Source organism: Somniosus microcephalus, chromosome 2, assembly GCF_052327205.1.
Source record: "Somniosus microcephalus isolate GS21.2 chromosome 2, FLI_Smic_1.0, whole genome shotgun sequence".
NCBI lineage: Eukaryota > Metazoa > Chordata > Chondrichthyes > Squaliformes > Somniosidae > Somniosus > Somniosus microcephalus.
In genome coordinates this window covers 143,275,415-143,291,397 of record NC_140988.1, presented here as the reverse complement: position 1 = coordinate 143,291,397, position 15,983 = coordinate 143,275,415, and the positions used below count along the sequence as shown (strand labels likewise).

At 43.0% G+C, this 15,983-nt stretch overlaps 1 protein-coding gene across 5 annotated transcripts in view; it reads right to left on the bottom strand.

Annotated features, from left to right (window-relative positions):
• Positions 1-255: 255 nt before the first annotated feature.
• Positions 256-15,983, bottom strand: part of bmp2k (BMP2 inducible kinase) — a 137,631-nt gene continuing 121,903 nt past the window's right edge. For all 5 annotated transcript variants that reach the window (XM_085963266.1, XM_085963276.1, XM_085963293.1 and 2 more), the window contains one exon: positions 256-1,928. In XM_085963266.1, coding sequence (XP_085819392.1) covers positions 493-1,928 — 1,436 coding nt within the window. In that variant the 3' untranslated portion in view covers positions 256-492. The remainder of the gene's footprint in view (positions 1,929-15,983) is intronic.

Here is a 15,983-nt window from a genome sequence, read left to right as displayed (position 1 = left end):
TCTGATACTATGCTAGTCTGAGGATTATGGGCACATTCTACAAAGGAAATCATTTTGCAACTTTCCACCTCAGAAAAAGCAAAATACATAATTTACATGATCAAGTCTAGTTCCACAGTTTGAAGACATCAAATCCCTTTCTAATGGAGATCTCAAATGTTAACAGGTGTTTGTAGTTCTGCAAGCTCACATTGTCATAAAACAATCATTTTCACAAAGTTTCCAAGTTAATAAAAAGAATCAGGACTCGTGGCAGAAAGTTATAAATCCTTTAAAATGTGAAATTAAGAATAAAATGGATCATACACAGTCTATTTCCACATATTGAGAAGTTATTTTTAAGGAGAGTGAGCGTCAGCTGGGATTTCCCCCTCTACAATGGCTCAGAGGTATTGCGTAGCATGGGGAAGAAGCCCCGCTCATAAGGCCTTGTGGTGGGAAGTGAGCTTTAACAAAGTAGATTTGGAGTCGGTTCTAATGGAAGACTAATTTTTACTGTTTGGAAGGAAATGGTGCTGCGCCAAATGGATCAAAGTCACCATGTTGCTGTGTAACACTATGTAATACTAGTTCAGTAAAGGGCACTGCACCAAAATCATCGGTTTTTAGCCCATCTCCAGTATGAAATGCCCCATGTACAGAACCTGGTCTGGATCTGTTAGTAACTGGATTGTGGTCTCCTCGATTATCACCTAGACCTTGGTACTGAGAGTTTCTTACAAGCTCTTGTGGGTGGAATGGCTTAGCACCAAACGGGTCAAGCAGGCTTTCATCAGTGGGCAACGACTGACATTTCTCCTTTCCGTCAGTAAGTGTCACACCAATGTTCTCCTTAGAATCAGATATATTCAGGAGTTCATTGCTACTTTGTGAATCACGCCTCCCTACTTTTCTGTGCCTTCGTACCCGCTCTGGAGTTCTATAGTTAGGTTTGGAAGGTTTTCTTGTAGTTGTTGGTGTGCCATGATGGCGCTTGCCATTTCCACCGGAAGACTCCTGTTTGGTGCGCCGTTGTCGAGAAGAAAGTTTCTGTAAACTGCGCTGCTTCATCTTGTGCTGTTGACTGGCTGTGATCTCTTCAAAAGGAACATGTCCAAACACATCCTCTTTGCTTTCCTTTCTACACTGTACAGCTTGAAGTGGCTGGAATGGAGTGGAGCCAAACATATCCACATCATTCGGTGAGATGGGTGGTGTTTGTATCAGAGTACCCTCACCGTATTGACCTGTATGAGATAATTTCTTAGTAAAAGGTGCATTACTGAATACATCAAACTCTTCCTGCTCCTTAAGGGTGATTGATTTGAAGGGTGCCTTTTGAAAGCTATTTTTATTTTCCACTCTTTTGCTGGGTTGTGCATGCTGACGCACCCCAACAAATGGCACAGCACCAAACATATCTACTTCATCTTGTAATGTTTTGCTCCCTTTGACTTGTGGTGAATCTGGAGGGGTAATGGGTGCTGCTGCTGACTCTGCACTTGCAATGCTTTCAGCATCAGCATTGTACTCCGAGCCTGGTTCTGTTACAGGATAAAGCGCTTTACTCTGATCATAGTCTGAATCAGAGCTGTGCTTTTCTTCCTCATCCACTTCATCTTCATCAGAGTCCATTAGCAGAGGTCTCTGCCCAAAATGTTCTGCTTCTATATCATTGAACTCGCCTTGCTCACTGTGGAATTCCTCCTCCTCTTGCTCCTCCTCTTCACTGCTCTGAGGAGTAGGTGGGTCAGACTCAAAATCACTGTCTGAGTCTTCTCCATTTTTCATGTGGTGCTGCTGCACGATTAAATTTGGGTCATTTTTTCTTCCTCCTTTGCTCTGGCCACTGAGTTGAAGGACAATATGTTCCTGATTTTCAGCTTTAAATACACTGTCTGAAATGGTATCTGAATTTGTTGCATTTTCTTCAGTTTTTCCATTTGATCCTAAGGGAGAATAAAGACATTTAGACTATTACTGAATTATTTTAATACACATGAAAATTTAGGAAAAATAAATTAAAAGCATCAAGATCACTAGTTTAAAAAATGTCCTTCCATCTCTGGGAGCAGAGTTCAAATCCAGCTCAGAATGAAAAAAATAAATTCTCTTCTGACTACTAAGCTGTAAGGATGAGTTTGGGCAGTTATAATCCAGTTTCTAGTGGGCAAAACTGGCCCTACTTTAGGAATCTTGCTCAGAGAGACCTCAAGGACAGCTGAAATAACAGAAAATGCTGGAAAACTCAGCAGGCCAGGCAACATCCGTGGAGAGAGAAATAGAGTCAACATTTCGGGTTGAAACCCTTCTACAGAACTGAGAACACAGGCAGGAAATGAAACAAAAGGCAGTTTGGGGGGCTGGGAAATGGGGAGGGGATGAAAGAAGAGACATTAAGAGATATTCAAGGGGAGATGAGACAGTAATAGGACAGGTAAAGAAACAAACAATGGCACTAGATGAAGTGTGAAATGCACTGGCAGAGTGAGCGACAGCTGTCATGTGGGAGAGAGGAAAAAAAGGAAAAGTCACAAACCAAAAGTGTGGATAAAAAAATATAAATATATAATAGGGGCCGAGGTTATGATCAGAAGTTGCTGAACTCTAGAGAGAGTCCGGAAGGCTGTAAAGTGCCTAATCGGAAGATGAGGTGCTGTTCCTCGAGTTTACGGTGAGCTTCCGTGGAACAATGCAAGAGGCCGCAGACGGTGAGGTCTGAGTGGGAATGGGGCGGTGAATTAAAATGACAGGCGACCGGAAGCTTGGGGTCACCCTTACGGACTGAACGGAGGTGTTCCGCAAAGCGGCCACCCAATCTGCGTTTGGTCTCCCCAATGTAGAGACCACATCGTGAGCAACGAATACAGTATACTAGATTGCAAGAAGTACAAGTAAATCGCTGTTTCACCTGGAAGGGGTGTTTGGGGCCCTGGACAGTGGGAGGGGGGGGGAGGTATATGGGCAGGTGTTGCATCTCCTGCACTTGCACGGGAAGGTGCCAGGGGAATGGGTGCTGGGGGAGTGGACTAGGGTGTCTCGGAGGGAGCGGTCCCTACGGAATGCTGGGAGGGGAGGGGAAGATGCATTTGGTAGTGGGATCACGTTGGAGGTGGCGGAAATGTCAGAGGATGATCCGTTGAATGTGGAGGCTGGTGGGGTGAAAGGTGAGGACAAGGGGATCCCTATCGTGGTTCTGGGAGGGAGGGGCAGGGGCTGAAGTGCAGGAGATAGAACGGACACGGTCGAGGGCCGTGTCCCTCAAGGACAGCTGGTGTGGGAAAGAGAAAATGTCCCACTTGTGCATAAAAGAGGTGCTCTTCTAAGAATGGAGTTGAAGAATACTGTTGGGGCAGAGTAGAAGGGGGTTTCCCCTCCCTCTAACCATGTTTGACACTGGGTGCCCCAAATGGAAGCTGTTCCGTTCCTCAGTATTAAACACACTCAACCTTACAAAGTACAACATTCACAAAAGAAAAGCACCTCATTACAAATATCTGAAAGCATTTAACAAGATTACTTTTGAAGTGCAGTAACTATATACAAACTGCTAAAGGCCTATCATATGGCAATTATGTTTAATTTTTCATGCTGGGACTTCTTGAACAAAACTCTGGGGAGTAGATTTTTCTTTTTTTGGGTGGGAGGGGAGAGGAGAATGAAATGAGAAGAGTCTGACTTACCCCAAAAGTCTGGCAGTAGACCAATTTTTAAAAATCCCAAAGGATAGAATGTCATTAGAGGAAGTAGAGATTAAACACATTGAACTGGACTAAAAGCTACAGCTGCAACACGGTGGCTTAGCCAGTCTCCCACATGGAATATGAAACTCATTAAAATAAAAACCGGGTAGAATTATTTGTTTTCTTTGCAAAGGATGTCATACAATTTTATTACAGGTTGTACATAAACTCTGCTTCCTAAGTTTTCCCAATAAAGAGGAAACTATTCACGAATTGAGACTAATTTGTAAGAACACATCACAATAAACAATCTTAACATTTACTACCAACATTGAATAATAAATTTAGAAATGAGCTACCACGTGTTTTCATACATACAATTTTGCTTTACAACAACATTTCTTTACAATCATAACTAAATAAATTAAGTAATTTTAGCCCTCTTACAGGCTACATAAATTAGAATGTGTCTGGCATGTGCTTTATTTTTTTAATTAATTGGCCCATGTGAACTATGTGACCATTAAATATCCCATAGGACTGCAGTTACCAGGTACCATGAGATCAGTTCCTGCTAATTAACTGGTTACAGGGGCCAATCCCCATGCTCCAAGCCTGCTCCCAATTAGCAGTCAGTCCCCTCCAGTCTTGCTCTGTAGCCAGTTTCCACATTCAGACTACAGAATCTGCACTTCTTCCCACCTATTTTTCTCTCTTACTCTGGGCTGGAGGAGATCATGGAGGCAGGAAAGGGATAAGGTAGTGAAGGCACAGGTGAAAATCTTTAGTTTCCCTGGGACACAAAGCCACTGGAGCTTGGCGAGCACAGAAACGACGGGGATGTGACCCTCAGTGCAAGTGAGGACATGGGTCGCAGCAGTCTGGGTGACTTGTTTATGAATAGTAGAAACAGGGAAGCCAATGAGGAGAAGCACTAAAGAAATCCAAACACGTGACAATAAAAGCATGGATTGGAATTTCAGCAGCGGGGAGGGGGTTAAGAGAAGTACAGGCAGAGGGAGGTGATGTTAGGGTGAAAGAAAGTAGTCTTGGTGATAGATACTGGGGAGGAAGCTAAGTATTTAGCAAAGATGGCAGCTGGGAAGAAAGATGGACTTGAAGCCAGAAGCACTGTGTTTGCAGGAACAGAGAATGTCTTTGGTTTTGCTGACATTCATGTCAGATGAGCAAAATATTTTTTCAGGGTAGGGGTTGATGACAACAACTTTGAAAGGACTTCCATTTATATAGTGCCTTTCACAACCTCAGGTCATCCCAATGCATTTTGCAGCCAATGAAAGTTCTTTTGAAGTGCAGTCACTGTTGTAATATAGGAAATGTGGCAGCCAATTTGTACACAGAAAGGTTCCACAAACAGCAATGAGATAATGACCAGGTAATCTGTTTCAGTGATGTTGGTTGAGGGATAAATATTGGCCAGGACACAGAACTCCCATGATCTTCATCCAATAGTGCCATGGGATCTTTTACACCCTCTTGAGGGGGCACACAGGGCCTTGGTTTAAGGTCTCATCTGAAAAATGGCACCTCCAACAATGCAGCACTCCCTCAGTACTGCTCTGGAGTGTCAGACAAGATTATGGGTTCAAGTCTTGAGTGGAACTTAAATCCACAATCTTCTGATTCACAAGGCAAGAGTGCTACCACTGAGCCAAGGCCAACGCTTGATAATCTCAGTGATAGTGAGAAATTCTGAGACAGCCGACAGGAAGTTTTACCTGGGGCAAGGTATGTGAGCAGACGCTCGTGTCCAAGGTTTGGTGCCTACCACATTTGGATTGCAGAAGTAAACAGCTGCTGTTCAAGTTCCATACCTCCACTGGGTGGAACCACTATTCAGTGGAGAATGGCATCCAAAGCTGTGGTGAGGAGGTTGGTGGCAACACAGTCTTTTTCTGGTGAGCTATGCTGCTCACGTGCTACCTTGACTCAAATGAGAATATTCTCACCTTAATCAAAAAGTTCAAGCCCAATTCTAGGATTTGCATATATAATCTAGGCTGACACTTCAGTGCAATACTGAAGGAATATTACAATGTGCCATCTTTCAGATGAAACATTAAACCAAAGTCCCATTTGCATGCTCAGATGGACATAAAAGATCTCTCGGCATTTTCTGAAAAGTAGCAAGGACCACCAAAAACAAAACATTTGTTATTTGTAGAAACTTCCTATATACAAACTGGCTACTGAGTTGTCTTCATAACAACTGTGACTTCACTTAAAAAGTGGGGTAATTTTAAACTTCAGCGGGGAAAGAAAGCTGGTGGTAGCAGATCACACTAGTGTTATACACCCCACCCAATTTTCCTTTCCACTGAATTCAATACACCACGCGTCCCCCCACCCCACCACAGAGGAAAGATCATCGACCTGAAACGTTAAGTTTGTTTCTCAGTGTTTCCAGCATTTTCTGTTTTTATTTCCCATTTCCAACATCTGTAGTATTTTACTTAGATTTAATGTTGGAAGTGGGAGCTGAGACTGCGAGGAGAGGCCATCTGGGAGAATCTGAAGGGTTAAGATAGAAGGAAGTGGAGGGATGAGGAGCCTCAGAGGGGGAGGCTGGGGCCTGGGATGCAGGTCTACTGCAAGCTAGATAAAATTCTTGATCCGGTCATGATCAATCCAGAACTATAGCCCTAAATGACGACACATCCAGCACCCATGCAATATGCATACAACAACTTGTATTTATATAGCACCTTTAACATAGTAAAACGTCCCAAGGTGCTTCACAGGAGTATTATAAGACAAATAAATTTGACACCGAGCCACATAAGGAGAAATTAGAGCAGCTGACCAAAAGCTTGGTCAGAGGTAGGTTTTAAGGAGCGTCTGAAAGGAGGAAAGAGAGGCAGAGTCGGAGAGGTTTAGGCAGGGAATTCCAGAGCTTAGGGCCTAGGCAACAGAAGGCATGGCCGCCAATGGTTGAGCGATTATAATCGGGGATGCTCAAGAGGGCAGAATTAGAGGAGCGCAGATATCTCGGGGGGAGGGGGGTGGTTGTGGGGCTGAAGGAGAGGAGAGATAGAGGAAGGGGTGAGACCACGGAGGGATTTGAAAACAAGGATGAGAATTTTGAAATCGAGGCGCTGCTTAGCCGGGAGCCAATGTAGGTCAGCGAGCACAGGGGTGATGGGCGAACGGTACTTGGTGCGAGTTGAGACACGGGCAGCCGAGTTTTGGATGACCTCAAGTTTACGTCGGGTGGAATGTGGGAGACCAGCCAGGAGTGTGTTGGAAGAGTCAAGTCTAGAAGTAACAAAGGCATGGATGAGGGTTTCAGCAGTGGATGAGCTGAGGCAAGGGCAGAGACGGGTGATGTTACGGAGGTGGAAGTAGGTGGTCTTTGTTATGCTGCAGATATGTGGTTGGAAGCTCATTTCAGGGTCAAATATGACACCAAGGTTGTGAACAGTGTGGTTCAGCCTCAGACAGATGTTAGGAGAGGGATGGAGTCAGTGGCTAGGTGAGAAACTTGGCAGATGGGCCTAGAAGGGAAAATAACTTACAATCTTAGAATAGTACAGCACAGAAGGAGGCCATTTGCTCCAGAGAGTCTGCGGCAGTTCTTTCGAAGAGCAATCAAGTTAATCCCACTCCCCTGTTCTTTCCCCATATCCCTGCAATTTTTTTCTCCTTCAAGTAGTTACCCAATTCCCTTTTGAAGGCTACGATTGAACCTGTCTCCACCACCCTATCAGGCAGTGCATTCCAAATCTTAACCACTCGTTGCGTAAAAACGTTTTTTCCTCATGTCGCCTCTGGTTCTTTTGCCAATCACTTTAAATCTGTACCCTCTCGTTATTGACCCTTTAGCCTTTGGAAACAGTTTCTCTATATTTACTCTATCTAAACCCTTCATGATTTTAAACACCTCTATTAAATCTCCTCTTAGCCTTCCCTGCTCCAAGGAGAACAACCCCAGTTTCTCCGAGTCTATCCACATAATTGTAATCCCTCATCCCTGGAACCATTCTAGTAAATCTCTTCTGTATCCTCTCCAAAGCCTTCACGTCCTTCCAAAAGTGTGGTGCCCAGAATTGGACACAATACTCCAGCTGGGGCCGAACTAGTGTTTTATACAGGTTTAGCATAACTTCCTGGCTTTTGTACTCTATGCCTCTATTTATAAAGCCCAGGATTCCATATGCTTTATTAACTGCTTTGTTCATGTCCTGGCACCTTCAAAGATTTGTGCACAAGCACCCCCAGGTCTCTGTTCTTGCACCCACTTTAAAATTGCACCATTTAGTGTGTATGGTCTCTCCTCTTTCTTCCTACCAAAATGTATCACCTCTCACTTCTCTGCATTGAATTTCATCTGCTATGCGTCCACCCATTCCACCAGTCAGTCTATGTCCTCTTGAAGTCTATTATCTCCCTCACAGTTTACTACACTTCCAAGTCATCTGCAAATTTGGAAATTGTGCCCTCTACCCCCAATTCCAAGTCATTAATGTATATCAAAAACAGCAGTGGTCCTAGTACTGACCCTCCAGTCTGAAAAACAGCCATTCACCACAACTGTTTCCTACCTCTTTGCCAGTATTTTGTATCCATGCTGCTACTGCCCCTTTTATCCCATGGGCTTCAATTTTGCTAATAAGCCTAGTATGTGGTACTTTATCAAACGCCTTTTGAAAGTCCATATACACAACATCAATTTTACTGCCCTCATCCACCCTCTCTCTTACATCAAAAAACTTAATCAAGTTAGTCAAAAACGATTTGCCCTTAACAAATCCGTGCTAGCTCTCCTTTATTAGTCCATGCTTGTCTAAATGGCTGTTAATTTTCTCCCAGATTATTATTTCTAAAAGCTTCCTCACCACTGACGTTAAACTGACTGGCCTGTAATTGCCAGGTTTATCCTTCCCTCCTTTTTTGAACAAGGGTGCAACATTTGCAATCCTCCAATCCTTTGGCACCACTCCTGTATAGGAGGAGGAGCGTGCATTGGAAATAACACATTTCAGGTCAACAGGAAGTAGAAAGGCAACAAGTGCTGATAGGAAAAAGTTAACTTGAAGGAGATGGAAGGGAGCAGGGGACCTGAAACTAGAAGAGGATTGGGAAGATGAAGGGGGGGAAACAGAACGGCAGTGATTTAGATACTGGCCTTTCACCTCTAGGGCTCAGGTTAAAATCCAGCCCAGATTGATGGGATAGAGATTCTCTTCTGTCTTCCAGCTATAGCAATCCTACTTAAAAGGTAATACAGTCGTTCCTAGTTGACATGGGCCTAAAGCAAAAAACTGTACTGTCACTTTTACTTAAAAAAATAGTAACAGGATGGCTGGTGTGAGAAATAAAAAATTGTCATTAACTGTTGCAAGAAACAATTAAGAATAAGAATTTGGTTGAGGTTTGAGGGCAGCTGGCATCTGTGGAACTCGTAACCCCTGATAACCATTTGAAGTCGGGGCTCAGACATGTAGAAGGAGTTATACTCTGCATCTGACTGTTATACATGACCTGGGATTTCTTGATGCCAGCACCAGGTGCTAAAATGGGAACAGTTTCATTCCAAGTGCTAACATTCTTTTCCATGATGAGCACATTTATTTATTTATTTTTAAGTAGAAAGACAACTGGGTTTATGAAGAATGCCAGTATATTCAAGCCAGGACTAGGTAGGAGGGAGCAGAGCAGAGCAGAGCAGAGGCAGAGATCAGGTTGGGAACAGAGCAGAAGTCAGAGTGCCCATCGGGATTAACAGAGCTGAATGAGAAACCATCATAGCAACTGAACATGGTTTGAAGTTTATTTTCTCAGCAGTCTGATTAGTCCACATTGTTACGCTATTAGTACAGACCAAACAATGTTCGGGGCTCACTACAATATTACATTCCTACAGGTACTAGATTTTTTGGAAGAAAATAAATAGATAAGATGGAGATATATAAATCGTATCGTCTACCACTCCCTCAGGGTTAAAGCTATATTTTTGTGAAGCTTGTTGTATCCAGAACAAAAAGCACACATATTAAATTTCAAAATCCATTTCCAATAGAGTCCCTATCACCAGAAACAATGATTTTATTATAAATATATAAAAAAATATAAATGATTTTAAAAACATTATACATCCTGAAGCATTATTTATGCATTATTTTTCAAATAATGTATCAAATTATGCTCTTGAACTCAACATGACCTGACACAAAACTATTAATCCATTTGATAATATTTTGAAAATGTAAATCTGTATAAATCACTGAAAAAGAAATATGTATTTTAACATCTTTTTTGAATGTACAAAGCAGGATTATTACAAATTGTAATCATGTACAATTTTTAAAAACAATTATTCATCTCCAAATAGTAGGACATGAGAACATCTTCAATCATGTATGGTTATCCAAATCTTTTTTTAAAAAGTATTCTTTTTCGATGTTCTTTTCCTAGACAGCGGATTAAAACTGATGAATGTCTTGTAACTTGTAATTACATGCCTTCTGCTGATTTATCAGCGGGAATATTTGGGTGACTAACCTGGAGCTATATTTGAATTAGAAACATACTGCCACTGTCAATCCCAAGCTATTTGCCACATGTTTCTGATGAGGATTACCATACTGGGTAGGTTCCCCTCAGTCTGTTCTACTATTCTATTTTGAAGATAGGGAGGCAGCAGCTGCTTAACAGTTTCAAAAGACAATGAAAGGAAATGAAAGCCTTCGCTTATGCTCATTTCTTGTAAAAATGTATTATTAAAATCTGTTGTGAAGCTTATTTCATTCAAAACCATCTCAATATTTAACAAAAATTGATTCAAAGCAAAACAGTGTATTGAAATAGATTGATCAAAATATGAAATAAAATCGCACATCTGATCATTCCATCACTATTCATTAGAACATGAAAGTAGAAATAATATTTGTATAAGGCAACAAAAACCAAGAGGCACAGCCTTCCCTTGCCATCTCTTTTACCCAAGCATTTGATATTGTTCCACTTACTTTGAACTGAGTGTTTGGGTCCCTGCTTGAATTTCCACCGGTGCCAGAGACTAAGCTCTAATCAGTATTGGTTGTGGAGGAAGGGGTCAACATGGAGGCTGGAGGTTTATTTTTCCCCTCCCCTATCCACCCTATTAAGATATATTGAATCCATGAGTAAAACCTCAGTACGATTTGGACAGGTTGGGTGATTATACTGCATTTACCATGCATCTGCCCAAAGTGGATAAATGCGAGGTTATCCACTTTGATGGCAAAAACAGGACGACAGATTATTATCTGAATGGCAATAGATTGGGAAAAGGGGAAGTGCAACGAGACCTGGGTGTCCTTGTGCGCCAGTCGCTGAAGGTAAGCATGCAGGTGCAGCAGGCGGTTAAGAAGGCAAATGGTATGTTGGCCTTCGTAGCGAGAGGATTCGAGTACAGGAAAAAGGATGTCTTGCTGCAGTTGTACAGGGCCTTGGTGAGGCCACACCTTGAGTATTGTGTGCAGTTTTGGTCACCTTATCTAAGGAAGGATGTTCTTGCCATGGAAGGAGTGCAGCGAAGATTCACCAGACTGATACCTGGGATGGCAGGAATGACGTATGAGGAGAGATTGGGTCGATTAGGCTTATATTCACTAGAGTTTAGAAGAATGAGAGGGGATCTCATTGAAACTTATAAAATTCTAACAGGACTAGACAGACTAGATGCAGGAAGGATGTTCCCGATGGCAGGGGCGTCCAGAACCAGGGGTCACAGTCTAAGGATAAGGGGTAAGCCATTTAGGACTGAGATGAGGAGGAATTTCTTCACCCAGAGAGTGGTGAACCTGTGGAATTCTCTGCCACACAGGGCAGTTGAGGCCAATTCATTAAATATAGTCAAGAAGGAGTTGGATATATTTCTTGAGGCTAAAGGGATATGGGGAGAAAGCAGGAACAGGGTACTGAATTTGGATGATCAGCCATGATCTCATTAAATGGCAGAGCGGGCTCAAGGGGCCAAATGGCCTACTCCTGCTCCTATCTTCTATGTTTCAACTGGCCTTAAAAGATTGCTTTCCCAGGAAATCAGTAATATGCAGCTGACCCAGAAGCAAGCTGCAGTTTTAGGAACCATACCAGAATGCTTGCAAGCTTTGTTGATGCTTTCAGAAACTCTCCAGTGATTTCAACTTCCAAACAAAGCTGGGTGGGGATTCAAGGGGATATAGACAAGCTAAGTGAGTGGGCAAGAATGTGGCAAATGGAATATAATGTGGAGAAATGTGAAGTTTATTCACTTTGGTAGGAAAAATAGAAAAGCAGATTATTTTTTAAATGGAGAGAGATTGGGAAATGTTGGTGTTCAGAGCAACCTGGGTGTCCCTGTACACAAATCAAAGTTAACATGCAGGTACAGCAAGCAATTACAAAAGCAAATGGTATGTTGGCCTTTATTACAAGAGGATTTGAGTATAAGAGTAAAGACGTCTTACTGCAATTATATAGGGCCCTGGTGAAATCACATCTGGAATATGGTCTACAGTTTTGGTCTCCTTACCTAAGGAGGGAGTGCCATAGAGGGAGTGCAACGACAGTTCACCAGACTGATACCTAGGATAGAAGGATTGTCCTATGAGGAGAGATTGAGTAGACTAGGCCTATATTCTCGAGTTTAGAAGAATGAGGTGTGATCTCATTGAAACATACAAATTCTTACAGGGCTCGACAGGGTAGATGCAGGGAGCATGTTTCCCCTGGCTGGGGAGTCTAGAACCAGGGGTCACATAGAAACATAGAAGATAGGAGCAGGAGTAGGCCATTCGGCCCCTCGAGCCTGCTCCGCCATTCAATGAGATCATGGCTGATCATCCAAACTCAGTAATAACAACAGAAAATGCTGGAAATACTCAGCAGGCCAGGCAGCATCCGTGGAGAGAGAAACAGAGTTAACGTTTCAGGTCTGGGACCCTTCATCAGCTGGCGTCCTAGGACCAATCCCTGCGGTACCCCACTAGTCACTGCCTGCCACTCGGAAAAAGACCAGTTTATTCCAACTCTTTGCTTCCTGTCTGCCAACCAGTTCTCTATCCAAGACAGTACCTTGCCCCCAATCCCATGTGCCTTAACTTTACACGCTAATCTCTTATGCGGGACCTTATCAAAAGCCTTCTGAAAGTCCAAATACACCACATCTACTGGTTCTCCCTTATCTATTCTACCAGTTACATCCTCAAAAAATTCCAGTAGATTAGTCAAGCACGATTTACCTTTTGTCAATCCATGCTGACTTTGTCCGATCCTGTCACCGTTTTCCAAGTGCTCTGCTATTATATCTTTTATAATGGACTCTAGCATTTTCCCCACTACCGATGTCAGGCTTACCGGTCTATAATTCCCTGTTTTCTCTCTACCACCTTTTTTGAATAGTGGGGTAACATTAGCTACCCTCCAATCCATGGGAACTGTTCCAGAGTCTATAGAATTTTGGAAGATGACCAGCAATGCATCTACTATTTCTAGGGCCACTTCCTTAAGTACCCTAGGATGTAGATTATCAGGCCCTGGGGATTTATCGGCCTTCAAGCCCATCAATTTCCCTAACACCATTTCCCTACAAATACTGATTTCATTCAGTTCCTTCCTCTCATTAGACCCTATGTTCCCCGACATCACTGGGAGGTTATTTGTGTCCTCCTTTGTGAAGAAAGAACCAAAGTATGTATTTAATTAGGCTGCCATTTCTTTGTTCCCCATTATAAATTCCCCTGATTCTGACTGCAAGGGATGTATGCTTGACTTCACCAATCTTTTTCTCTTCACATATCTATAGAAGCTTTTACAGTCAGTTTTTATGTTCCCTGCAAGCTTACTCTCATACTCTATTTTCCCCCTCTTAATTAATCCCTTTGTCCTCTGCTGAATCCTAAACTGCTCCCAATCCTCAGGTTTGCTGCTTTTTCTGGCCAATTTATATGTCCTCTCCTTGGATCTTATTCTATCCTTAATTTCCCTCGTTAGCCATGGTTGAATCACCTTTTTTGTTTTATTTTTATGCCAAAAGGGGATGAACAAATTCTGTAGTTCATCCATGCAATCTTTAAATGTTTGCCATTGCCTATCCACCGTCAACCCTTTGAGTAACATTCCCCAATCAATCCTACCCAACTCGCGCCTCATACCATCATAGTTTCCTTTATTTAAATTCAGGACCCTAGTCTCTGATTCAAATACTTCACTCTCCATCTTAATGAAGAATTCTATCATATTATGATTGCTCCGCCCCAAGGGGCCTCGCACAACAAGATTGCTAATTATTCCTTTCTCATTACATAATACCCAGTCTAAGATGGCCTGATCTCTAGTTGGTTCCTCGACATATTGATCCAGGAAACCATTCTGTATACACTCCAGGAATTCCTCCTCCACAGTATTGTTACTAATTTGGTTAGCCCAATCTATATGTAGATTAAAGTCACCCATGATAACTGCTGTGCCCTTATTGCACGCATCTCTAATTTCCCATTTAATGCCATCCCCAACCTCCGCATTACTGTTTGGGGGTCTGTATACAACTCCCACTAATGTTTTCTGCCCCTTGGTATTTCTCAGCTCTACCCATACAGTTTCCACATCATCAGAGCTAATATCCTTCCTTACAATTGTGTTAATCTCCTCTGTAACGAACAATGCTACCCCACCTCCTTTTCCTTTTTGCCTGTCTTTCCTGAATATTGAATAACCCTGGATGTTGAGTTCCCAGCCTTCGTCACCCTGGAGCCATGTTTCCGTAATCCCAATCATATCATATCTGTTTACAGTTATTTGCGCAGTTAATTCATTCACCTTATTACGAATGCTCCTCGCATTAAGACACAAAGCCTTCAGGCTTGTTTTTTTAACACTCTTACAGCTTTTAGAATTATTATTTACTGTGGTCATGTTTGATTTAAACCCTTGATTTCTCTGACTGCCACTTTTGCTTTTCTCCTTCCTGTGTTTTGCTTCTATCCTTGTTTCCCTTTCCGCTGTCTCCCTGCACAGGTTCCCAACCCCCTGCCATTTTAGTTTAAACCCTCCCCCACAGCACTAGCAAACACTCCCCCTAGGGCATCGGTCCCGGTCCTGCCCAGGTGCAAACCGTCCAGTTTGTAATGGTCCCACCTCCCCCAGAACCAGTTCCAATGTCCCAGGAATTTGAATCCCTCCCCCTTGCACCATTCCTCTAGCCACGTATTCATCTGAAATATCCTTCTATTTCTACTCTGACTAGCATGTGGCACTGGTAGCAATTCTGAGATTACTACCTTTGAGGTCCTATTTTTTAATTTATCTCCTAACTCCCTATATTCAGCTTTTTAGGACCTCATCCCGGTTTTTTCCTATATTGTTGGTACCTATATGCACCATGACAACTGGCTGTTCACCCTCCCCTTCCAAAATGCTTTGCAGCCGCTCCGAGACATCCTTGACCCTTGCACCAGGGAGGCAACATACCATCCTGGAGTCTCATTTGCGGCCGCAGAAACACCTATCTATTCCCCTTACAATAGAATCCCCTATTACTATAGCTCTCCCACTCTTTTTCCTCCCGTCCTGTGCAGCAGAACCACCCACGGTGCCAGGAAGTTGGCTGCTGCTGTCGCCCTCCGATAAGCCATCTCCCCCAACAATATCCAAAGCGGTATATCTGTTTGAGGGAGGGATGGCCACAGGGGACCCCTGCACTACCTGCCTGCGCGTACTACTCTGCCTGGCAGTCACCCATTCCCTTCCTGCCTGTGCAGCCTTTACCTGCGGTGTGACCAACTCATTAAACATGATATCCACGGCATCCTCAGCATCGCAAATGCTCCACAGTCACAGTCTCAGAATACGGGGTTGGGCATTTAGGATTGAGATGAGGAGAAATTTCTTCATTCAGAGGGTGGTGAATCTTTGGAATTCTCTACCCCAGAGGGCTGTGGAGGCTCAGTCGTTGAGTATATTCAAGACAGAGATCGATAGATTTTTGGATATTAAGGGAATCAAGGGATATGGGGATCGTGCAGGAAAGTGGAGTTGAGGTAGAAGATCAGCCATGATCTTATTGAATGGCGGAACAGGCTCAAAAGGGCCAAATGGTCTGCTCCTGCTCCTATTTCTTATGTTATGTACAAATGGTCATTTCCTCAAACAGCATATAGGAATCATGAAATTCTCAACCATGCTCATCTGAAAAGCAAAATCTTGATTTTTGTCCTGCCTACTCTCACAGGGTACCCATGGTGGACTGCTAGTGTGATGTGGCTGTGTTATAAAAGTTGACATGGATACAGTTCCCAACTGCTGCAGAGATCTGTGCTGTACTAATATAGGTGGTTT